Source organism: Taudactylus pleione, unplaced genomic scaffold (assembly GCF_031769625.1).
Source record: "Taudactylus pleione unplaced genomic scaffold, aTauple2 ptg000170l, whole genome shotgun sequence".
NCBI lineage: Eukaryota > Metazoa > Chordata > Amphibia > Anura > Myobatrachidae > Taudactylus > Taudactylus pleione.
The window spans coordinates 1,041,314-1,068,269 of record NW_028284572.1 but is presented as its reverse complement, the minus strand read 5'-3'; the positions used below and the strand labels follow the sequence as shown (position 1 = coordinate 1,068,269).

General features: G+C 42.1%; 1 protein-coding gene across 2 annotated transcripts in view; it reads right to left on the bottom strand.

Moving 5' to 3' along the window:
- FSTL5 (follistatin like 5) overlaps positions 1 to 26,956 on the bottom strand; it is a 658,814-nt gene that overhangs the window by 190,194 nt on the left and 441,664 nt on the right. For both annotated transcript variants that reach the window (XM_088475339.1, XM_088475340.1), the window contains exon 7: positions 15,580 to 15,746. In XM_088475339.1, coding sequence (XP_088331465.1) covers positions 15,580 to 15,746 — 167 coding nt within the window. The remainder of the gene's footprint in view (positions 1 to 15,579; positions 15,747 to 26,956) is intronic.

Below are 26,956 nucleotides of genomic sequence, written 5' to 3'. Positions count from 1 at the left end.
ATGTAATTAAATGTAGATGCCAAATTGTATCTCAGTATAACTGATGAATTACAAAAGCTCTCAGATTTATAGTTCTCCCAGCACAAATATAGTTTAAAGTTTAAAAAAGAGGAAAGAAGTCTGATGGTGACCAATGCCAATCTGAAATATTCTTCTTCTATGGACCAATTAAATGCACTTTTCATCAGTCTTCTTTCCTCTTATTTATCTTATGTAGATGGAACATAGCGGATGTTGGGATCCCTGATCTCAGTGAAGACGTAGTGTGAAATTCTTGGAGCAAAACTGTATACTAAGGGCAGTATTCAATTAGTTTTGCATACGCGATAAAGTTCCGCCTGCCGGACTTTTCGCCTACATCGTGTCTTTTGGCCGCGGAAACTTATCGTGCGCGTCCACGTTATTCATCGCATTCAATTCCAAAAGACGCGAAAACGCATCCCGGCAAATGTGAAACAGGCAAAAAGAGCTGTCAGAATTGGGAAAACCAGCCAGTTACCTCCAAAAAGATGCGCTAACATTGGGGATCAATATAGATGTGCCCGAATAGCCCTAATAAAGCTATTTGGGGTACTTAAGTTGTGTCAATTGCTTCTAATTACCATCTTTGCACAAGAGATGAGGAATAGCATTAAGCGTTTTTTTGGGGGTGAAAATAAGTAGTCCTGTCAAATTTGGGGCACATTAAAATGGGTGCAAGCATGGTTTAAAGTCGCTAAAGTGAAGTTTTAAAAAAACGTAAAAAACGCACCAGAAGCAAGCACCAGCAATAAAAAAAACACCTCACCCTTACTTTGAGACCCCCAAAAAGTCTATTATGCAACTTTTTATGTTTGTACGCAGTTATCCTTTGGGGGGGCGTGCCAAGGGTTCTGAGTGGTTTCGCCACCTTTGCACCCCTAAATAAAAAAAATGCACTTTTCTCCTGCTATTCAGAGGCGAATCTTTTTCGCGTATTACATTGCATTGACTTTCCATGTACGCAAAAAGTATTTGGAATCAAATACGGAGATAAGTTTCCGACTGGAGAAAAGTTGCAATCAGCTATACTTTTTCACGGATCTCGGCATTTCGCTTCTAATTGAATACGGCCCTAAATATATTTTATCAACACTTTTTTTTTACTTTATGTTACAATTGGTTTTGTTTATTGTTTGAACCTGCAGTCTAGTGTTAACAAGCCAAAGGTGAACAAAATATATCAAGGGAGACATAAACATACTGAATACAAAACTGACATTACAACATTGCTGTAGTTCTAAAATTTTGCAACAATATTTCTAATTTGACTGAACACAACATTTTAAAATAATTGCGATGGTGTGGGGATGCAATACTTTCATTTTATAATGTCAGCTAAATGCTGCACAATGTAATGTAAAAGCGAGTGCATAATGATGACCACTGTTTTATTGCAGCAAGAACATACTGTATACCTGTGTGCACATTGGATGAACAATGTCCATGTGCCTTGGAATTAGGACATATTTCCTGCTTCTAAATTATTTGCATTTGTCACCCTACAAAACCTTCTGAAAACTTTAACTGAAAATACTGTAGTCCATGAGGAGAACAACTTTGAACGTTTAGTTCCAGTACAATTTGAAGCTCAAGGCGGATGAAAGCAGACAGGTTTATTATTGTGATCATAAGAATATATGCAGATTATTGTTAGAATAGTATATAAAGTATTTTAGTGACTATAGCGAAGGACCACTCTTCAAAACATTGCTATTAGCATTCTGAATCTTGACATGATATCTGAATAAGTGATGTTATTGTTAGTAATATACATAGACTTTTCTTCAAAAGACTGTGCTTAATCTCCTATTGTTCATTCCATCAAGTCTGATTCATGACTAATAGAGAGATACAATTTACCATACTGAGAAGAATAAAACAACCCATTAAATAACTTGTGCTAGGTTACATTGCCCTTGAAACCACTTAGCCCATTCTTAACATAAAATTCAGTTTGCAAATGGAACTATAGTTTTCAATTGGTAGAATATGATGAGCACTTAAAACAAAAACATCCTTATTATACTTTAATATACTAAAAAAATGATCACTTCTAATAATAGACTAGCATAGTGCATATCATTATCAATTGTCCAGATTCAGGAGCTAGTGTTCTACCTGCAGTTACCAATTTTCCAGATCCTGGAACTAGTGCTGTACCTGCAATTACCAACTGCACAGCTCCAAGAACTAATGCTGTACCCATAATTGCCCTATCTTCCAAATATCCAATTACTAATTGCCTGGAGCCAAGAACTAGCACAATACCTTTATACAACAACTGCCTGGAGCCAGGAACTAGGACACAGTACCTTTATACAACAACTGCCTGGAGCCAGGAACTAGGACATAGTACCTTTATACAACAACTGCTTGGAGCCAGGAACTAGCACAGTATATTTATACAACAACTGCTTGGAGCCAGGAACTAGCACAGTATATTTATACAACAACTGCCTGGAGCAAAAAACTAGCACAGTAACTGTAATACTCTATATACATGGAGCCAGGAGCTAGCACAGTACCTTTATACACCAACTACCTGGAGCCATGAACTATTACAGTAACTATTATACACCAACTGCCAGAAGCCAGGAGCTAGCACAGTACCTTGATACACCAACTGTCTGGAGCCAAGAATTTGCATTGTGGCTGTCTCTATGAACATACATCTCTACCACCAGCCAAAAATTATAACTGTGTTACCTTACATATAAAGTGTTTACTGTAACCTCTTAGATAGTAAATTCTCTGAGCAGGGTCATCTTTATTTTCTGTTTATGTCAATGTAGATTATTTGCTTGGATCAAGATTCCCTCAATGTACTATTTTGGATCTTTATGAATACAAGATAATAATATTATTATTATTATTATTATTATTATTATTATTATTATTAATGTAAATTTAGATTAAATGTTAAAGTTGATCATCTTTCTAGCATAAAGTGAAAAAAGTCTCCCAAAAATAATGTTCTATACTAAGGCATCACCTGTCACAGTGCAATTTTAATTCATATTTGTTGGTACTGGGAAATATTTTAGATATCTGTGAGGTAAATTTGCTGTTCTATAATATAAGGCAATTTTGCATGTGCAGGGTTGCAATGAATGCTACATCATACTTACCGACATTTGAAGTCTTGTTCCCGGGAGAAGTGGGCAGTGATGGGGGCGTGGTTGGACTATTGTGTCATTAGGCCCCACCCCCTCAGGACAAAATGCTGGGAATCGTGGGCATTTGAACATGGGACGGAGCCAAATTATGTGATTAATATAGCATTGCATCATTAAGCTCCACCCCCTCCTGACGGATCACTGAACCACGGTAAGATTCTACCCATGCTGCCCACTTTACTAGGAAGCAGGCAGGATGCAGAAGTGCCTATTCTTCCTGGGGTGCGAGGGGCTACTTGAAAAATCCCGCAACTTCCAGGAGAGTATGGAAGTATGTGCTACACTTATCTAGCTCTTGTTGAAGGTAATTATTCAGAACAACAGACTATGTTCAGCACCATAACAGGGCTTTATTGTGCCCTGTGCCACCAATGCCCCATGAGTGCTTGACCTCATGTGGTCATGCCGAGAGGGCGGGGCCAGCAGCAATGGTAATTACAGCACTGCCTGGAGCATCCTCATGATGTTCAGTGGTGCTCTACATGCTGCAGTGTGCATGTCTGATGCATCCAAAGGATGTTCCGGGCGGCACTGCAGCAGCGACTCTGGCTGCAGGGTGCCATTCCAGGCACCCAGCTAATCCAGATTAAGAAGCCATAGGGCAGCAATGGGGCTGTCCACAGGGCTATGCGCTTGGTGTGGCGGCACCACTCGCACATCCCTAGTTATGCTGACTTGTGCATACACATGATTTGTCTGTTTTGAGATGGATCTCTTGCACCAGGTATAGAGCTGATACACGTGTGCTGATAGTGATGATGGCTGTGAATGGATAGGGGCAATGCAATAACATAGATGTATGCAACTTGACATGCAAATCCGCATTTAGATTTATGCACACAAGGCAAGTGTGATTGCGGCTTACGTACAAGCTTCTCTTAATCATCCCAAAATGACATTTTGTTTAGTGGGGCAGGTCAACTTAATGGGGTACATTGACTGTGGAATAAATATATTTGGAAGTGTTACTGCTTTCAAATATGGAGTTAGAGAGCTATTGTAGGTTTTATTATCCCTGCCAATACACATTTGAGCCACACTAAAAATTCTGTTATTACACAAAGCATTTATTCCCATAACAATGCAGAATGAACAGCAATATTGATTACGAAACTTCGAGCCTCTGTACATTCAGAAGCTTGTACATTTTCCTGCCCATAACGGTAGGCTGACTGCTTGCAGGGCCATAGGCTAGAAGACAAATCAGCCTTCTGGAGGTAACACATGGAAGCCACTGAACTAGGTCTCAGCGGCTTAATTGAATCTGCCCCTTAGGGGTCTATTTACGAAGCCTTGTTAGGATAGGAGATAAAGTGAACGGAGATAAGGTACCAGCCAATCAGCTCCTGTCATTTTTCTAACACAGCCTGTGACATGGCAGTTAGGAGCTGATTGGCTGGTACCTTATCTCCATTCACTTTATCTCCTAACAAAGCTTTGTGAATAGACCTCATAGAGCCGTATTAAATTTGAGGAGACCCGCGATACTTTTCCTCCTCCCAGACTTTTCGCTTACTTCGCCTGTTTTGTAGGTGGAAAAGTATTGCGCGCATATCCCCGTAATCAATTGAAAGTACGCGAAAACGGGATCCGGCGAAACTTAAACAAGCGGAAAGTCCTGTCAGATTTAGGGAAATCAGCCTGACAACCCCCAAAAGATGCTCTGACATGGGGGTTAGCTATTGTTACCCCCAATTTGGCTTGCTGAAGGTATTTGGTGGTTTTAAACGGGCTCAATAGCTGCTAAATAGTGTTTTTGTATAAGTGGCGCAGAATAGTATTCAGGAGGGTTTTTTGCATAAAATAACTTATCCCAGCAAATTTGGGGTACTTGAAAATGGGGCCAGCATATTTTAAAGTTGCTAAAGTTAAGTTTAAAAAATCATGAAAAATCCACCTGCCGCAAGCCCCATGCAATGAAAAAAACACCTGGGACATACTTGGGGACCCCCCTGGAGTCTAGTTCGCTAGTTTTTAACTTTGTCCCCCAACTTTTTTTTTTTTCGCCCCCAAAATGAAAGTGATTTTTTGGGTGTTCTTAAGTGTTTTTTTTTTTAATTTTTACGCAGTTTACCTTCGGGGGACTGTGTGAAGTCTCCAAATTGAATACGGGTCATAGTGTTGTAACTGGCCCTCACAGCAGTGCACTACTCTATACTAGCGCATTTATTGTATTTCCTTAGTTATGTGCTCTATTCTGATGACAATGTTTTAATAACTTACAACGGCATAACTTACAAAGGCATGAAGAGGTAGCAAAGCACTACTTTTGAAATTAATTATTATTCTAATTAAAATGTTACTGTTATGTGTGTTTCGATATTAGGAACCAAATATTGATTTTGCAGGAAATGAATATGGAATATATGAATTGTCATTTACTGTCATCATGTCTGATATACAATCTTATTTTCAACCTTGAAAAACTATTTGCTTCAAATTTTTTTGGTTGGTTATCTCATGTTTAGTAGTTTGATAACCGTGATTGTGTATTTGCATGTTTATAAATGTGTCTCTTGAAATCTAGATTTTTCAACTGTATAGGTAAGTAGGAGTACTGAATTTTTAGCTATTATTAATAATTATGTTGTTATTTGAACATAAACACCAGTTTAAAAGACTCCACTGTTGGGATATATTGTATACTTGAGGACTGATGCAGAGTTGAACAAGGGTTACTAATTAAAATGACTTAAAAGATTTACAATATTGACATAGTCAATAAATAAAACAAATTATTTTGAAAAGAGAAAAAAACATAATTGTGCAAAGTTGCTGTTCTCAATCAGTGAGACCTGTACCACTGGTCACATCCATACTAAGGTAAGAATGAATGCCCAGCCTGCCCCAGCCAACTGCTCCTGATGAGACTAAGGGGGAGATTTATCAAACATTGGAGAGAGGAAGTGGAGAGAGACAGATTTAATTGGTTTGTACTTTGATTGGTTAGTACTTACTAACCAATCAAAGCAGAGAATAAGGGTTAATGGGAGCAAATGACTTCCATGCCATGTGACAGTAGCACAACCAGACAGAGATGGAGAAGGAGAGCAGTGCATTCTGCCAATGTGATGTGCCTCCTTCCTCTGTGGACTGTGGCTATGCTGTTGTATGTGTGGTATGTGGTTGAGGCATATTAAGAACTGACATACATTAAGCTATAAGGGAAATTTATGTACAGTATATACCAAATGGTTCTTATGCTTTTTTTTAATAGTAACTTACATGGTATAAAATTATGCTTAATTTAGCTTCTGAAATAATTTATGGGGGTTATAGCAGCATACATACAGTATTATCATATCATCAGTGTGTGTGTATATATATATATATATATATATATATATACAGGGCATTTTATTTAGGTTCAGGAACTGTGGATGGAGCTACTGGGGGTGGAGCTATAAAAAACAATTTTATATATATATATATATATATATATATATATATATATTAGTATTTAGAAAAGAAGGCTCTCAAAATGGACATTAAAATAAAACTTATTTTATAAATTTTAGCCAAGGACATTATGTCATAGTCATTGAGAGCTTCATATATAGTTCTGCCTCCGAAGACACCTTCCAAAGTCTATATTATGAGAGAGAGAGAGAGAGAGAGAGACTCATGACTACTTATAGAAGCTGATCTCATACAGAATATCTGTGCTTGCATTATCTGTATCTCTTGTTTGTATTCAATATTAATCATTGCAACTTCATTGTGCTATTTATTTTCATAAAATCGCAGTTAAGAGTCACTCTTATTATAATTTGTAAAGGTGAAGAAAACAGTTTAACACTATAAATTTAAATATGAATTTAAATGAGAAATATTGCCATTAAACTTACTTATGTATACATACATGTAATAGCAATCATAATTTATATTCAACAAATATCAAAGGATGTACAGCTGTAGCCACTACTACTGTACTATGTCAATTGGGAGAAATTAGTGTTAAAATAAATGGAATAGCTTGGCATGCCTGCAGCTGCTCCTTTTATGTGAGTACTGAACAACACCACGCAGAACATGTTATATTTAAAACAAAAAATATGATTATTTACAAGTAGGAACGTAAAGATGTGTCCTTATACACTGCAGCTTCTGTTGTGCCAAACAGCCCCTCTTGGTGCGCCAGATCCCGGGTGACTTGGTCGTGCCAATCATATTTCTCGTTTCAAAATTTTCATCTTAACGCCATAGTGTAGTGTCTTGTCTTTATTGATAACCAAAATATGTGAATTCAAACATATTGTGTATGAAATAAGTAGGCATCTTGATCATGATTGTTACTGAAGTCTGCATTATATGAGTTGCACTGCTGGCTTCTGTACTACTAAAATCATTTGCTTCCTAAAGGAGCGTACACACTGGGTGATTTTACTGAGCGATTGCACAATTCCGACATCGTAATCATGCAATCGCTCAGTAATCGTGCACGAATTGTGCACTATAATATCGGAAATGACCAGCGATACGTGCTCCCGTCAGCAAACCTGGTGCTGAACCGGGCCACTCTGGATCCCCCCTGGCCGGCTTCTGGCAGTCTGTCACTCACTGATGGACTTTTGATGATTTAAGACGGACACAGCAGCAGCTTTTCTTTGTCTATACAGTTAGTGGCCGCAGGGCGGGCAATGACTGTCAATCTCTAAGCCCCGCCCCTGCTCTGATGATGCCGTGATTCGCGGGTGTATAAGTAGGGGACGGGGTCTAATGATGTGACATGCCTGCCCCTGTCAGGAACATGAAGCTGAAACAGGAAGTGTGTGTGCAGGGGCGGATTGGGAACTAAAAGTGGCCCTGGAAAAATTTGTCAAAGTGGCCTCACGTGTGGGGCACCAATTCAACTGTAGGCGGAGCCAACACCAAAGTGTCTCTATCCACACACCTTAAAAAGAGGATGGCAGAGCAGTGAGAGCACATACTATTCGGACCTCCTCACGTGTCTCCAGATGTAACTCAAACTCTGACCATCCCACCTGCTTCCACATACCACAACACGCCACTCTGACCGCACCACATGCCACTCTAACCACACCACATGCCACTCTGACCGCACCACATTCCTCCACATGCTATAACACATGCTAGTCTGACCCCAATGCATCTAGAGATACACCTCTATCTGCAGTGCTGCACGTGTTCATGCTTTCAGATGTTGACAATTTTATAATAAACCTAACCTTCAGCTAAAATGCACCATATCACGCACACTAATTGCACCGTAACCCTAAATGAAGCCAACCCTATCAGCAGCCTAGCCTCATCCGAACCCTAACCCTACCCTAACTACAGCCTAATCCTAACCCAATCCTCACTACAGTCTAACCCTTACCGCAGCCTAATCCTAACCCTACGCTAAGTACAGCCTAACCCTAACCCAATCCACACTACAGTCTAACCCTTACTGCAGCCTAATCCTAACAATCCCTAAATACAGCCTAACCCTAACCTAACTCTAACCCTACCCTCACTACAGCCTAACCCAAACCTCACTGTAGACTAACCCTGACTGCAGCCTAACTCTACCCTAACTACATCTAAATTCTAACCTTACCCTCATTACAGCCTTACCTTAACCACAGTCTAACCTTATTACAGCCTAACCCTAACTGCAGTTTTATTCTAAGCCTACCCTAACTGCAGCCTAACCTTAACCTGATCCTAACCATACCCTAATTACAGCCTAACCCTAAGTGCAGCCTAATTCTAACCCTACCCTAACTGAAGCCTTTCCCTAACCGCAACCTAATCCTAACCTAACAACAGGCTAACCCTAACTGCAATCTAACCCTAACCGTAGCCTAATCCTAAACCCCACCCTAATTTAAACCTAACTGCAGCCTAGCCCTAACTGCAGCCTAATCCTAACCCTACCCTAATTACAGCATAACCATAACTGCAGGCAAATCCTAACCCTACCCTAACTACAGCATAACCCTAACTGAAGCCTAATCCTAACCCCACCCTAACTACAGCATAACCCTAACTGCAGCCTAATCCTAACCCCACCCTCACTATACAGCATAACTCTAACTGCAGGAAAATCCTAACCTCACCCTAACTACAGCATAACCCTAACCACAACCTAATCCTAACCCTGCACTAACTACAGCCTAACCCTAACTGCAGGCAAATCCTAACCCCCACCCTAACCACAGCCTAACCCTAACTGCAGCCTCATCCTAACCCTACCCTATCTACAGCATAACCCTAGCCACAGCCTAATCCTAAACCTTACGTAACTGCAGCCTTACCCTAATGGCAGTCTAAACCTAACCTCAGCCTAATCCTAACCGGAAATTCATGTGTCAACATTCTGGCTGTCGACATTCACGACAATGAACATGTTGACATCCTGCAAGTCGACATTATGGTGCTGACATTCTGAATGTCAACATGATGACTATGTAACCTCCAGTACTCTTCATTTCTAATAAATGTAGAAATGAAGAGTACATTTAATGATTTATTAATTATACTACACATAATTAATAAATCATAAGTGTAACATGTACAGCACAGTGAGTGACTTACCTTCAATGTGGAGGAACAGGATACACTGGTACTGTAGCTTCCTCCCATGACTCTACCTTCTTTCAGGGTTCATTTTCTGCTGCAGTTGAACCAAAGTGGGGAATGGAGGGATCGGAGGTTCCACAGATGGGGGGGTTTGGAGCTGTGAGGGGAGAGAGAGCAGGAGAGGAAAACCTTTGTGTGGGGGGGGTCAGGAGAGCTGCGGATGGGGGAGCATTTGGAGCTGTGAGGGAAGAGAGCGCAGAAGAGGTGGGCCTGTGTGGGGAAGGGAGGTCACGGATGGGGAAGGGAGTTGGGAGGGGAAAGAGAGCAGGAGAGGGGAACCTGTGTAGTGGAGGGAGTGCTGCAAATGGAGAGGGTTGGAGCTGTGAGGGGAGATAGAGCAGAAGAGAGGAACCTGAGTGGTTGAGGTGGAGGGCTGCGGATGGGGGGGTTGGCTCTGTGAGGGGAGAAAGAGCAGAAGAAGGGAACCTGTGTGGGTGAGAGGGATTGGATGTTTGAGGGGGGAGAGAGAGGAGAACCTGTGTGGGGGGAAACAGGGATGTCATGGATGGGGGGGCTGGATCTGTGAGGTGAGTGATAGGGCATAAGGGGGGACAGGGGGATGGTGCAGCTGTGTGTGGAAATAGAGCAGAAGAGGGGAACCTAAGTAGGAGAAAGGGGGCATGGCTGGGGAAGGGGTTGGCTCTGTGAGGGGAGAGAGAGCAGAAAAATGGAATCTGTGTGAGGAATAGGGGGTGCCGCAGATGGGGGAGGGATTGGAGCTGTGAGGGGAGAGAGAGCAGAAGGAAGGGAACCTGTGGGGGTGGTCGGGAAGGTGCTGTGGATGGGGGAGGGGTTTGAGCTGTGAGGGGAGAGAGAGCAGAAGGAAACTGGTGTGGGGGAGGGGGAGTCGGGAGTTCTGCGGATGGTAGATTGATTGGAGTTATGAGGGCAGAGACAGCAGAGCTGTAAGGGGAGAGAGCAGAAGGAGGAAACTGGTGTGTAGGGGGGGGTCGTGGGTGTTGCGGATGGGGGAGGGGTTAGTGCTGTGAGGGGAGAGAGAGAAGGAAACTGGTTTGATGATGGTTGGGGGGTGATGCAGATGAGGGGGGTGGAGCTGTAAGGGAAGATAGAACAAAAGAGAGGAACCTGTGTGGGGGAGGGGAGGGGTTGGAGCTGTGAGGAGAGAGAGCAGAAGAAGCAAGCTTGTGTGGGAGAGTGAGGATTAGGGGGTGCCATGGAGGGGGGTGGGGTTGGAGCTGTGAGGAGAGAGCAGAAGAAGCAAGCCTGTGTGGGGGAGGGGGGGTCAGAGGTACCGCGGATGGTGGAGGGGTTGGAGCTGTGAGCAAAGAAAGAGTAGAAGAAGCAAGCCTGTGTGGGGATGGGGGCTGGGAGTCGGGGGGTGCCGTGGATGGGGAAGGGGTTGGAGCTGTGATGAGAGAGAGCAGAAGATGCAAGCCTGTGTGGGGAAGGGGGGAGGGAGGTGCCGTGGATGGGTTGGAGCTGTGAGGAGAGAGAGCAGAAGAAGCAAGCTTGTGTGGGAGAGGCGGGGTTGGGGGTGCCGTGGATGGGGGAGGGGTTAGAGCTGTTAAGAGAGAGAAAGCAGAAGCATGCCTGTGTGCGGGAGGCGGGGTCAGGGGGTACCGCGGATGGGGGCGGGTTGGAGCTGTGAGGAGAGAAAGAGAGAGCAGAAGAAGCAAGCCTGTGTGTGTGGGGGGGAAGGGGGTGTCGTGTATGGGGAAGGGGTTGGAGCTGTGAGGAGAAAGAGAGAGAGCAGAAAACGCAAGCTTGTGTGTGGGGGGGTGGAGGTAACGCCGATGGGGGATTGGTTGGAGCTGCAAGGACAGAGAGCAGAGCTGTGAGTGGAGAGAGAGAGTTGCTGCTAGATCCTAGAGAAAGGACCTTTGCTGAGAGAGAGTAGAAGAACGAAACCTGGGTGGAGGGCGGTAAAGAGTGCAGCGAGCTCCGCTGCATGTGTCTCTCACTGTGTGGTGCTGACGCTGAGCAAGTGAGCAGTTCTGTCTCACTGGGTGAAGGAGGGAACTTGTGAATGGAGGAGCTCTGTCTCACGAGAAGAGAGCTCCTCCAAGCTACGGGCCTCTGACTGGTACCAGTGGGCTGCCAGTCCCCGTTAGAAAGTATACACTACTGGGGGCGGAGCCACATGCGGCATTCGGCCCCACATCTGGTCGGCCTCCCAGTGACTTTAACGGCCAATCCGCCCCTGTGTGTGTGCTTGCAGTCCCCCTCTCTGTCTCCCTCTTTCTTTACCTCTCACTCCCCCTCTCTCCCTCCCTCTGTCTCTCCTCCTCTCTTTGTCTCCCTCCCTCTCTGTCTTCCTCCTTCTCTCTCCCTCCCCCTCTCTTCCCCTCCCTTCCTCTCTCTTCATCTCACCCTCTTTCTCCCTACCTATCTTTCTCCTTCTGTCTCTCTCCCTCATATCCCCCACTTTCTGTCTCTCTCCCCCTCTCTATTTTACTCTTCCCCTCTTATCTCTCTCCCGCTCTCTCCCTAGGTAAAGGGAATAGTAGTAGTGGCTGCAGATGGCTGTGGAAATTTTACTGTGGCCCCACAATTTAGTTGCCCCTGGGCCCCCGCAAGCTTTAATCTGGCCCTGTGCACAATGGCTAAACAAATTGCTCAATCTGCGTAAATATCGGCATTGTGTAAATCTCTGATTCAGGCCCATATATCGCAATGTAATGTGTATGAGACAGCCTCATTATTTGATCTTTGTTATGATCACATTCTCAGTTTAATTAAAAAAATATTTCAATTAATAGAAAAAGTGTAATTATTAGTGATACCCTAATGTCCAGACCACCATCAGTAACCATCCTCTAAAGCATCCTGTTTCAGTTTTTTTGCTTCCACTGCATTCAATGCTTTTTTCATGTGGTACTCAGGGGTACACAGTACCGGCACCCGATGCATATCCAGAACTTTGGGGGCCCCATAGCAACATGTTGAAGCCCCACCAATGCTTCTACATAGACATCTATCTCCATAGATGTTCATTTTATGCCCTATAATATTGCCCTAGTTAAGTTTATACACAATACAGTATCAGTGCCTTAATTAATTTTATTCCCCATAGTAGTGTCTGCATTCACTGTATGGCCCATAGAAGTGCCCTAGTTAACATTATACCACACAGTGCTACCAGTTCACAATATGCCATATTCTAGTGCTGCCAGTACATATTATGCTCCTCAGTGACTCCAGTTCACATTACGCCCCACAGGGGGCTAGGACCAACCAGTTCCTACCTGGGGGAATACTTCCTAATGCAGGAAGTTCCACGTTGGGTGAAAATCTTTTAATTTTGGCATACTGTCCCTTTCTGGGACAGTCCCAATCTCGGAGCTCCCCAGGTTCACAAAGGCTCTAAACAAGGAGAAGCCAACTCTCCAACAGTGCTGATTAGCTCCGCTGTGTCTGTGAGCATGAAATAGGAATGTGGGAGATGGAGTACATCAGTGTGGAGCTTTACTGAGAGGGAGAGACAGAGGGGATGTGGTCAATATCCTGACAGCTGGGATTCTGGCGCTCAGAAAGCCAGCACCAGAATCCCAACACTTGTCAGAATCCCGGCGCCGGCATCCCGACCGCCAGAATCCCGAAGGTAAGTAGCGGGGTTGGAGGAAGATTTAGCGTTAGGGTTAGGGTTAGGAGTCAGAGTTAGGCACTAGGGGGAGGGTTAGGGTTAGGCACTAAAGGGGGAGGGCTAGATTTAGGGTGCGTGGAGGGGGAGGTTAGGTTTAGGTACCAGGGGGGGAGGTGAGTTCAGGCACGGGGAAGGAGAGTTAGGGTAGGAAGAGGGGGGGTGAGAATACTGACCAAAAAGTGTCGGTATTCTAACCCTGTCAGGATGCCCACGCCGGCATCCCATACCCATCCCGAGACAGAGATCACCACTGACTATTCCCCCTCTTCAGGCTCCCTAAGCCTCTAGGCCCCATAGCACTGGCACCCCCTGCACCCACTATAGCTACACCATGGTATACATTTTAATTCCTATAATTACACTAGTTCAACAAACAGGTGGACTCAGTGGAATGATTTTAGAAATGAATAAAATAAGCATCTGAAGACTTATCCAGACTATGGAAGCTACAGATATATCCTCATACACCTAGCGTCTATACACCATATAGCATAAGATGCCAGGCACGACTGAGACTTTCCCAGAGGAGCAGAGTATTTTGCATCTTATTCACATCGCAGCTGTAGCATAACACCACTCAGAGTGTACTATATAACTAATGTTCTAGGCTGCTACTTTAACCACATAGGAATTTGTTTTAAACACATACTGTAAAAAGTCAGATATGAAGCACAACAGAACTTGGCATGAGAAAAAGCAGCATCTGCTACATCAGAGCACTTCTTACACAGCTTCAGACTGTCGCACACAGATGTATAAGTGTCGCACATCAAACTGATCAGTGTAATGTAGCTAAGTAGTATTGTCACTCCCAGATTTATTTATGCAGATAAGAGGCACATGCTAAGAGAGAAAGAAGCTCAGCATGGACAAGTCTCCCAGGGCCTGGAGCACAACGATCGGCTATATTCCGTGACTTGAGCAACAGTGTATGAAGACATATTTGTACTCTGAATCTTGTATCAATTTGGTACTGTATGTGAGTACCTGTACAGTACCTTTATTCTGAGTACCGGTATCATTTTCCCTAGAAAAAAGCACTGAAGCACACGTATACAGTGATATGACATGTATAACTGCATGGGTGATTCCCGCAGCATCTTTGTACGTAGTGGTACTAAGAAGTTTTTGTAAAAAGATGCTCACCAGCTGCGTCTTTAATCCACCACTTGTGCACAAAGACAGTCTACGAGTCGCACTATCAAACGTCTGAGCAACCCTATGGCTGCACAGAATGTACTTCAGAAGTAGGCCGCCGGGGCCTGTGAAGCTCCATACAAAGATCGGGGGCACGTATACTGATTCACCTAGAGATTAAACTTGCAATCCGGAATCAGATTATTAGAGAGCTACAAGTCCTACATGAGTGTAATTTGCCTTATATTGTTGGCCTTTATGGTTTACACCCACAAAACGCTAGTGACATGCCCACATTTGACAAGCCATCCCCCGTGACCTCCCATAAATGCACCCTCACTGTAATCACTCTGCGTCCAAATACTCACTATGACCACTGTCAGTAACCCATCTTGGCCAACTGTGCAAACATTGACATAGCATCTACCTCTAAATCAGGCCACAAAAGGCACATTTACAGGCCTCTGCATGCACACTAATAGCACCAGTGTCTTCCCAGACATCATTTTTCCCAAACCTCTCCCAATTATCTCCAAACTACATTATGTCCCCCAACCCCCTTCTGCTCTCTCGCAAAATGCTGATTATGTTGCAAATGTTGTAGTATAACTTGCAATCCAGACATATTTGAAGATTTTGAAATGTCTATGACAAAGTATGGAAAACTATATTTTACCAAACTAAATAATAAGCATAAAATAATCTAGTGCTGTGTATTAAAGATTAGATGCCCTTTAACTTAAAAAGTAAGAAGCTACAAACTATACATATTATCCCTTCTGAGCCTAGAACATCAGTTATATAGTACAATTTACTACAATTGTGTTTATTTTGAGGGCACCATTCTGCTTTGCTCTGGTGAAAGGCAATAGTGTCCCATAAATCCCAGCATCAGTAGTTTTGTCTATAAAAAGGTTATGATCTACTTACAAGTTATAACAGGGTACTAGAAGTTACTGCTTCCTATAATACATTACTTACAGATTTGTATCTCTTAGTAATAGTATTTGATGTTCCATAAGTAGGAGATATGTAACAGCTCTACAAACTTACATTGATATCTTCTAAATCCAAACTGTTCAGGATCACGTTGTTGCGTTTCCAAATAATAGGAGGTCTCACATTTCCTTGTATTCCACAGATCAAAACCACACTTTGCCCAACTGTTACTGTTGTTAAACTTAATGCTTGATCCTCTGGAAGACTTAGCTGAACGATCCCTGTAAAAAGGGATTTAAATGTGATTAACAAATTGTTAACAAAGCCATAGCGTTAATTAAAAAAAATTATTGAATGCTAAAATAAACTTTTAAAACATGTAAAATAAAAGGTCATTCTGACATTTCTACTAAAGTGAATGACAACTCTCACCTGGGAGGATTAGAATTGCATCTCACTTGAGAGAGTTACAGAGACACAGATACTAAGCGTGACAGATTTTACCTCCAGGTAGTTGCATTATTTAAAGGCCAATGAATGCTTTCTGCATAATAACAAAGTGTTCAGGGATTCACCAATATGTTATATCTAAATATGGTTTTGAAATGACTTGCATGTTTAATGTATTGATCAAGCAAAAATGTACTCCTATTTCATTACTATTTTGCTGAAGATTATATTCTGCATTTGTACACATACATTTAGCTGTAAAAGGACCACCTATCAAACTTTTATTTTCATCTTTATATCAGAAATGCAAATAAGCAACATAGGGCCTGATTCAGAGATGCACGCTAATGCAATTGCACCTGCGATTTCGTATGCATCGCAGTTGCAACAATAAACTAATGATTGCAAAGCTTACCCGAGAATAAGGACGCTCACTGATGCCTTCTCATATGCGCATCTACGCTCATTGATCAGCCATCTTGCCTTTGCGGCAGATCTGACCTGCCGCAGCCTTTCGAGCTCTTCTGACATGCAGATCTGCGCATGCAATCACAATGGCCAATTTATGAACGCCCATGAAATGGCGTCCAAACGGATAGGTACGCCTGCATTTTTCCTAGCACTCCCCCGTCACCACCTAAAAACGCTGACAACCTGTCACTCACTCCGCAATGGTTTCTCTGTGTGTTTGTAGCCACAATGTGGTCATTGCACACATGCAGTGCGGCTTATACGCATGCGCTATGGCAAACAATCGCTTGATCTGCGTGCGTACTTGCCTTTGTGTCCAGCTCTGAATCAGGCCCATAATTCAGAGTATTAATTCTATCCACAATGCAGTTATGGGTGGAATATAATAATTAATTCTACCACATCCCAATAGTAGCTGAAGTTTAGAGTTTAAGGGGTCCGTTGGATGCCCCAACATCTGCCGCACTCTTTGCCTCTTCATGCTCCAGCAGGCAGCATGTTGTTGCTGCACAATACGCTGTCTGTCTCAAAACAAACAGGTTGTCAGGAGCAACAAGAGTTGCAGACATTACTGAATTCTCTTCACTTGTGTCGCCCGAATATTTTTAAAGATGATCAGTGTCTTGTGCATGGATAACATCAGGCTTGCCTACCCTCCCGATTTGGCCAGGAGCCTCCCGATTTTCGGGTGTCGCTCCCGGCGCCCCGGAAAGCCTCCTGGAAGCCTCCGACCCTCCCGTCCTCCCCCCTGAAGAGACTAGAAACCCCCACAGTGGGGGAGCCGGTGACGCGATTCACGCTGAATCGCGTCATCGCAACGGCATTGTGAAAAGGGGCGGAGCCGCGATGACGCGATCATGCGGCTCCACCCCCGGCTCCACCCCCAATGTACCACCAACTGGCTGGCCTGCCCCTGGCTCCGCCCCCAATGACCGCCCCCGCCCCCCCCGCTGTTAGCCCACAGTCAGCTCCCTCCCGGAAGGCTGGAGCTGATTGTCGGAAAGTATGAATAACATGCTGCCCACAGAATCATGCAGGAGACAGAAAGAGGAGCCCACAAAGCCAAAGTAACCAATCCAAATGATGGGACATTTTTGGGATGGGATAACATTTGTACTAATTCACCTGCATCTGATCCATCTGCATCTGATTTTTAAGTTTTGGTTAGAATTATCTTTTTGACCAAGTTTCAGTTATTTGAAACAAATTCATGTTGATCATCTTCATTCTTGATTGGTGAGATTGGAAGTATCTTTTTTTATAAACAAGATGTGGTTTGCATACTACTCCAATTGTGAGAGACCTGCGCATACGCACTGCCCCTGATTGACTGGCTGCAGCTGTTTGGGGGTGGGGTTGGCCTCCAATCCAGGAAATGGGGCGTATCACCCTAGTTTTCTGGGAGTACAGTACGGAGCTGCAAGGGGTCACTCAGATTGCCAATGGTCTTGCAGGAGATCCGATACTGTGTCTTAGGATGCAGCACTTGGATTTGCAATGCGGTCAGGTGGTGTTTATTTACCCCAGATGCCTCCTGCTGCATTTTCATATTAGTTGTACGGAATTGTATAGCCGTTTCCCTGCAGCTATGAAATACTGTACAACTCTGAATTAGGCCCGTTTCAAAGTTTAAGGGAGCATTTGTGATTTCATACACTGTTCCTACAAGTGAAGCTTCCTCTATATTGCTTACTTAAGATACCCCCATCCTTGTTTTTTTATAGTTTATTACTAAATATTCAGGTACAACCTATTTTCTCACCCTGGTGTGCCCTTTCAGATTCTATACAACTCATTTTCCTCCCTTTGTTTTTTATTTATCTAATTTATTTTAAACTAGCTGGGATATTCGGTGTTGCTCGGGTTGAAGAGTAAACATTGAAGTACATGTGCAGCCTTCATTGTTTACATTGTCCTTGTCTATAACCTTCTTAATGGTCATTGCAAAAGAGTCAGATTGGAAATTGCAATCTCTTGAATTCAAATGGCATGTCTGTTGGTATGAGTGGGTTGCAAGGAATCACATCCTGTTATGCTAGTGGCTTCAATGACATGGGGTTTGAGAGTTTTTATGGAAAGTTTTGTACCATTGCAAAACTTTAGAGCATCCAGGTTTCTAACAGCAAGTTTGGTGCACCAACCTTTAAAAATAATTTGTGCAGAAGCATCCCTGTTGTTTCCTGTTAGTTTAGAAATTAATTTGGATAATGCATTTGGATAATGCACGGCTTGGTCTGAGTCAGTTACACTGTCAATTGATCTATAATTGACATATTCACCTGGCAGTTTCTGCAATATTATCTCATTGATTTTGTTTACTATTTAATTCTTTGGTGCAATAACAATGCAATTTAGAAGTAAACAACAGTTCAGGCAGACGTATACTCTGACTGTTTGGAATGTGGTATATCAGGAGTAGAGGACTTACAGGACATAAATCAGTATAGCTTCCCAAATCACTTTGGTTTTGAAAATCACTGCAGAACAGAAATCTGACCAGAACAGAAATCATTGGTGAGCAGAAATCTCTGCAGACAAACATTGGAGACCATGGTATATAAAAATGTGCTTGTAGGAGATTAGTAACTGTCAGTACAGGTGCAGTGTGACAGTTGATCATCCAACTCACTGCTCTTCCACTGGAACTCTGCCTGCCTGGTACATATCAGACTGTGTATTCAGATCAGTGCAGTTTTAGGCACTGGAAGACATCCTGAGCGAACTTGGTTAAACAAAATCTTTAATCCAGAGACTCCACGGCCTACTTGGTGAGCACCAAATAGATATCCATGGACCTGATGAACTTCAAATATAGTCAAAAATCTAAATCTGGTCAAAGTACACCAACATGCCAAAGTTGGTGTAGCTAGGAACAAAACTCTGGCTGTGCATAATGGACAAACAGATAGACACACACACACACACTTTGTATTGCTTATTATATAGATGTTTCTGTCTCTTGCACTTTTCTAGGTTAAGTGTTACATTTATTATTTACCTTATTTTCTGTTCTCAAGAAACCAAAAATGCTGACACACAATAGTTTTTTTTAATTTTTTACTATGACCACCCATAGGTAAAAATCCATAGTTTGATTGAATGTATTCTGTAAAGGCTCTTTACTAGGGGCCTGATTCAGAGAGGAACGCAATGGCGATTTTTACACAGATTGAGCAATTGTTTGCTATTGCACATGTGTATAAGCCGCACTGTGCATGCACTGCGATTGTCTTGCGATTCCGCACCTACAAAGAACCCATTCGCAAAGTGATTGATGGGTTGTCAGCATTTGGGGGAGGTAACGGGGTGGACAAAAAAATGCAGGTGTGTCTTACCATGTAAATACTGGTACATGGGCATATATAAATTGGCCATTGCAATTACATATGCATGTCAAGAGAGCTGCAGTTTTTGCGGCTGGTCAGACCTGCCACAATGGTAAGATGGCTGCTCGATGTACGTCAATGTTACCAATATTTATACAGGTAACTGACATCGTATGCATAGTAGAAGTCAGTAGTAGGCGTCCATATGCTTTTGTAAGTTTTGGAACTGTTAGCATATTTTCAATGCTGTGTTCTGTGTGAAATAACAGCTGCGATCGCATTAGCGTCCATCTCTGTATTAGGCCCTAAGTTAGAAGTTCCCAAGCTCCCTCATTACAGTCCATATTTTAAGGATATTCCAGCATGAGCACAGGTGACAAATAGTACCTCAGTCAATTTGATTTAACCATCTGGACATGGATAGCCTTAAAATCTTTACTGTAATGGCAAAGTTTGGGAACTTCGGTACTAAGTAATAAAAGGGAGGTGTACTATGTTTTTATCAGCATAAACACAACACGAATTTAAACCAGATTATGGAACTGCCCCTTGGACAAACTGTTATGGGTTTCCAAATATGCAATCTGGAAATAGTAATATATCACTTTAAAATCCATTCCACATATTGACTTCCACAGATGGGGACTTCATGTCCTTTAGAGATACATGGTTCTGCTGGATGGATTTCAAAGACTCTACGGTCTTCAAAAACATCCTTTCCTCCAATACCCTTTATTTTCTTTAGGACTGACCTTAATTGCAGGAGAGCTTGGCCTCTGGTTGTTACTAGTATATAATGCCTGTTTTTATAACGACTTCTCATGTACTCTTTCTTTTCTTTCTCTACTTTCTTCTTATCTCCTTTCTCCTCATTTCTCCTTCCTTCTTTCCCTTTTCTTACTGTCCTGATGTTATTGTTTTTATTTTTATGTTCACTTTATACTATGACGGACTTGGTTTTGTTATACCTGTTTACTTATGCAAATTTAATAAAAAGATTTTGCACTAAAATCCATTCCAACATTTTAGTATATCTTCCTTTATTAATGTAACATTTCAATGACCTCAATACAAAAAAGATCCAGCACAGGTGCTCCAAAAACACTCTGCAGCTACCACTGCACTAAGAAAATACACCATTCTTTTCCAAAATAATATTATAAAAAATAACAGTTCTAGTAGTGCTGAGTGTTTTATAAGAGGTGGGGAGGTGTTTTGTCTTGAATTTGCCTACTAAATATTAGGAGACTATTTAAAGAGTAAAAAAATCTTATAATACACTCAGCGCTACTGAACTGTCATCTTTTTAGACTGGTTGAAATGAGCCTAAGCAAACAGTATCCTATGTAAAGTGTGCCTGGAAGACACAAAATAATGTGCTATTAAAATAACAGGCCAAAGATTTGCAAGCACCCCCAAAATGCAGCTCCCTTGTCCCTTGAATTTCCTCTAAATAAATGGCATGCAATATATGGGCACATACTGTCAGGGTTGGTGCAAGGTTTCCATGTGCCCTAGGCAACATTTCACCAACCGCCCCTGCTCCCTCCAATTCGTAATATGCCATGCATCAGCCTCCCCAGTTAAATAACATGCTACACAGCAGTATCCCAAATTCATAATATACTATATTATATATTACACACAGCGGAGCGCCAAAATCATAATGTACCTCATAACACTGCCGCAAATTCATAAAATTACACACAGCTGTGCCACAAATTCAGTATATGCCTCTCAGCCATGAATTAAGCCATTATTATTTTTTTGTGGACTCCCTAAGGTGGCCGGAGCCCTTAGGCAGTTGCCTAAGATTTATACACAATAGGAGATAGTGTCAATAGCGCAGTCTTTCTATATAAATATGCAAGGCAGTCCCCTTTATCTCAATATGGTATTGTTTCCGGATATGGGGTTTTCTTCCTTTTCATATATACTGGATGGAACTCACCATGGGAACTTAACTGGCGTTCACTAAGCAATTTCTTTCATACTTTCTTACTCTTTGGAGTACATCATACTTCTAGGAGTCACTAGACACACTCACCATTTATCCCCCTTGGGTCATACACATCAAGCTTTCTTTAAAAAACACTTTTCACGGAAATATGTGACCAATAGTAGTATTCTTCATAAAAAAAATGTATTGCTCCCAGAGAAACCATAAAAAATTTAACAGCAATGGATAAAAAGACAAAATAAATATATAAAAATAAAGAGCAGTATGAAACTCACAGGTGGCAATGCAAAGTCTGTAATTCAGTTCGTATGTATGTCTCCATATACCCTAAAAAAGTAGAGGTATATCTCCAGCCAAAAATAATTCTTTGGAGAAAATCACATGAAGAACATCCAAAAAACAGAATGATATCACCTGTGGTTCAGTCCCTCCTTAGAGCTCCACACTCAACGCGTTTCGGACACTTGGTCCTCCCTCCTGAGGAAGGACCAAGTGTCCGAAACGCGACTGCGCTATTGACACTATCTCCCATTATGTATAGGTTGTATATTCGGTTGTTTAGGTGTAACCTGAGATAGAACACAGCTGCAGTCTTTTGTCGCGAGTTACTATCATTCTTGTCGTTTTTGTGCAGTTGCCTAAGGTTGCCTAATGGTAGCACTGGCCCTGCATACTGTAAATAGACATGTTTGTGCACCTGGGACCTGATTCACAGGTGTAACGCAGTTTAGATTTGGTTGCCAATGGCCAATGTTTTGTGGTCTGTGTCTATGTCAGTCGCACTGCACATGTGCCATGATGGTCTTGCAACACCTGTCGCAGTGTGGAAAAGAACACAGGGTGATTGACAGCAACCATTTGAGGAAGTAATGGGAGTGGCAACAAAAATGCAGGCATGTTGCAACCATTTCGGGGGAGTGTCCCAGTCAACAACTGAGCCTTCGGACGCAGTGTCACTGGCCCAAGTGTCTTACTTTCGACGGGCATTCTAAACAACCATAGGGTTCTTCCAATGCTGTGCCTTTGGATGCACGCGGCAGATCCAAGAAGCCGATGGTGGACATCTTTTTACAAAAGGCGGTTATTGCGTCATTTGCATAACCTCTCAGATCAGCTGCCTAAGAAGACGCAGCACCCATTGTCTTTTCGTTCACTCTGAATCAGGCCCCTAGTCCGCAGTCTGCATGGAAAGCCCAGAGTCCCACTTCTCTTGTTTTATTTTTGAATCATTTTTCAATTTCATAAAATGTAGTCATCTTTGTACTATTCAATTCCATGATATATATCAGATACCAGACCTTGGACAATTTTTTTCACATCCTTCGTAATATTTCATTGAATGTTTATCGTTTAAAGTTTAGATCATTACAAAAATTAGCAAATAGCAAGGTGCATATTGCTTTAATATTTTTTTTTATCCCATTTCAGTATTTATCAAGTGAATAGGGTTTGTGGATAGAACTGTCAAATGATCAAAAAGCTATTTTTTTTAATGTATGTTAATCACAACTACTTTTCTTTTTTTTTTAAATAATAATCAGTGAGTCTGAGTGCTTGTCAGAAAGTACACACACAGTTTTATAGAAGTGCTACAAAACTAATAGAACAAGGTAATAATCACTTGTAAATTTTACTTTTGAAATTCAAAAAGTATGCAATCTGCTAGATTAGACTAGAATGTTACAATTAGTACAATAGCAATCAAACACATAATAGAATAAATGGAACTCACTGCAGAATGTTACAAAGTAATTAAATATGTTTTAAGAATTTAGATTTAACAATTGTATGCAGAGCAAGCACACAGTTGCTTCAGTCTCATAATCACTAATTCATCAATGAGGAATATTTCTTTGTACTTGGGCTTGCCTTTTTTTTATTCTTATACATATTTACATTAAAAAATGTATATTGTAAATTAAATTACATTTCTTTTCAAGAGAAAAATATAACAAGTACATTATCTGCAGAGAAAATCATTTATACTGTTTCTGGAGACATTGGGCCTGATTCAGACCCACTCGCGAGCGGCTGTCCGCTCGCAAGTGGGTCGATGTTATGGACTGAGCATGCGCACGACGGAGGGAGCTCCGTCGTGCGCATGCGCCAGACGCGACGAGCGAAGGAAAGTCCTTCGCTCGTTGTGTTCGATCAAAGGGGGCGTGCTGTCAATGTTGATTGACAGCACGCCCCCCTTGGTGGGCGTGCCGGGGGTGTGCCTCCCTGACGGGGGCGTTCCCACGGGAACGCCTCCCGTCAAAAGCCGGCCCACTGACATCACTAGTGATGTCAGTGGGAGTGATTTTGGCTCTGATAGAGCCAAAATCACTCCGGAGCTTGCGGTTGAAAACCTCAACCGCAGGCTCCGGCTCGCAATTTCGATGGTCGCGATGGTCACGACCATCGCGGCCATCACAATGCACGCTCGTATAGCCTGTGGGTGGTGACCCACAGCTATACGAGCGTCCAGGAGGACGCTCCATTTTCATGGAGCCCAGCCCTCATTCAGAGCGTGCGCTCTGCTCAGAGCGTACGGCTCTGAATGAGGGCCATTGTTTGAAAAATAATACTGGGTATGTCCTTAGTATAAACTTTTATAGAGTAACATATGGTGACTACAGTATATGGATTGATCTTTTTTTACCATCAATATTTTGGGACATTTTAAAGAGAATCAGGTAACTTAGCTATCTGCAACTTTTCTACACAGTTGAAAGAGATTTCATGGAAACCATTCCTTGTATTTTTTCACTAAAAATGAAGAAATCTACTGACCTAGCTCTATAAATCCAATAATCGAATTTATAAAGTATTAAAGGGTATTAGTCATATGCTCATATACATGAATTTTAACATGAGCTCTTCATCTTCATATTTAATTAAAAAAATCTAAGCAATGATAAGATCCCAGCTCAATTATACTGGGAAACCGATCTTGGGTATTGGGGACTCTTCAAAAGGAAAACCAGAGAAAAAGTCCAATCTTAATTGGGTGTCAAGTATCCGTATCTAAATGCGTACTAAGATTTTCCACAATAAATACTACTGCCTATTCAGGAGTTACATCGAATCACCTTGAATTGTTTTCGACTTGGACTGTTTCCTATAATTGTAACTCAGTTTATACAATGTTTCACCAAGTCTATATTGATCAGTTTCTCGCTGGTCATGGCAGCAAACTGCAGCAGGGACAGCTGGATCATCCTTAGGACCCTCAACTTCTCCCTGGCCCTAGCGAGCAAAATTACTATGGTAACAACACACAAACACACAGATCCACCTCCAGATATAGCAGATATTAATGTTTAGCCTGCACATTACTATACTATTATAAGCCAGGAATACATCTCCCCAAATAAATGGAAGTAATGCAGGAATATTTAATATTAATTTGGATCTACATTACATAGGCCTAAGCAATGGGGTACTACCTGAACTGGCTTTTTGCATTAGGTGACTTCCCTTTAGGGAACTATATGATAAAGCTGGAGTAGCAGCAATGAAACTGCAATAAGAATTTTTTTTTTTGCTAATTATTGAGTTACGCTGGCCATACACTAGACCAAATTTCAACTAATGTTCCAACTAACCAACTGTGCAAATTATCTGTTAAACTAAATGTAATCCAATCAGATTCTAGCTTTTATCTTCTAGAAGGTGCAAGATAAATGACAAGTAGAATATTATTGGTTGCTATGGGCAACAACTTTACTTCTAAAAACCCACACTTTAGTAAATATATCCCTTACAGTTGTAAAAAGCTTAGAAATATACATATATATTTTAAATACTGTACTGGTTGAATTCTTTCTAGTTGAAAATACGTTATCATATTAGAATTTAGAATTATTATTTTTGTAACATATATATATAGATGACATTACCTGTTTTTAAAGGGATGCAGTCAATATCCTGATCGCATGAATTCCAGCGCTCAGAATGCCAGTGCTGGAATCCTGACTCCAAAATCCTGAAGGTATGTAGTGGGGTTGGGAGGAGGGTTAGCATTAGGGTTAGGCATTAGGGTTAGCACTAGGTGGGGAGGGTTAGGTTTAGGGTGCGGGGAGGGGGTGGTTAGGTTTAGGCACTAGGGGGGAGGTTAGGGTCAGGCACTGGGGAGGGAGGATTAGGTTTAGGGTAGGGAGAGGGGGGTAAAGAATACTGACCGACAAGTGTCTGTATTCTAACCCCGTTGGAATGCCGGCATCGGGATTCTGACTGCTGGGATCCTGAGCACCGGAATCCAGTACCCATCTCGTTTTTAAATACACGTGTGTTTTAGAATAACAATATCATATTTACATTTTCTTAGTATTTTTTAATATACTGTACTGTATTAAACAAAGTGAATGATATGGATAATTTTCTCATTTATAATATGCGGTCACAACTTTTTTGAGCCCCATTTTATTTTTAGTGATTGTGTTTAGCACAAAATGCTGTTATGAATGGCAAAATGTCTCTTAGGCTGTGTAAACACTTACCGATATATCACTTGTTCTATTGATGAACGATGTATCGCGGCTGCATCTGCAGGTGTGTACACCAGATACTGTATGTCTGTAAATTACATCGTACACAGAAATATCAGGTGAGTCCTGCAGCACAGCCAATGCAGATATATCTGAAAGATATATTGGTGAATCTGCATGTGTGTATGGGCGATCTGTACACTTGCTGGAGGGACCGCCGACACTGACTGTGATGTCAGCCAAGAAATATTGAGCAGCCAATTGGTTTGTGTCTATAGATTACCAATCAGCCTCTCTGTCGGCAGATCGGTATGCTGACCAATCCATCATCTAAATGTGTACCCAGCATTAGAATAGAAAGGGTTGGGTATGGGATGCTGGCGCTCGGGATCCAGCAGTTAGAATCCTGATGCCAGCATTACGACTGGGTTAGCATACCGACACTTGTTGGTATGTTAACCCTCCCCCTCTCCCTAACCTAGCCCTAATCTCCCCCCCCTAGTGCCTAAACCTAGCCTCCCCCTCTCCAAACCCTAAACCTAACCCTCCCCCTTAGTGCCTAACGCTAATCCTCCCCCTGGTGCCTAACCCTAACCCCAGGGCCGTATTAAGGTCTGTGGGGGCCCCTGGGCAACAAACATGTGGGGGCCCCAATCAATAGAGTTTTCAAAGTAGATTTTATATATATATATATATATATATATATATATACACACACACACACACATTGCTCGAAGTTGGAATTTTTAAGTGGTGTTATGGAAATTTTAGCTCAGCTCCCCTCCACAAGATTTAAGGATTTTGATAAGATT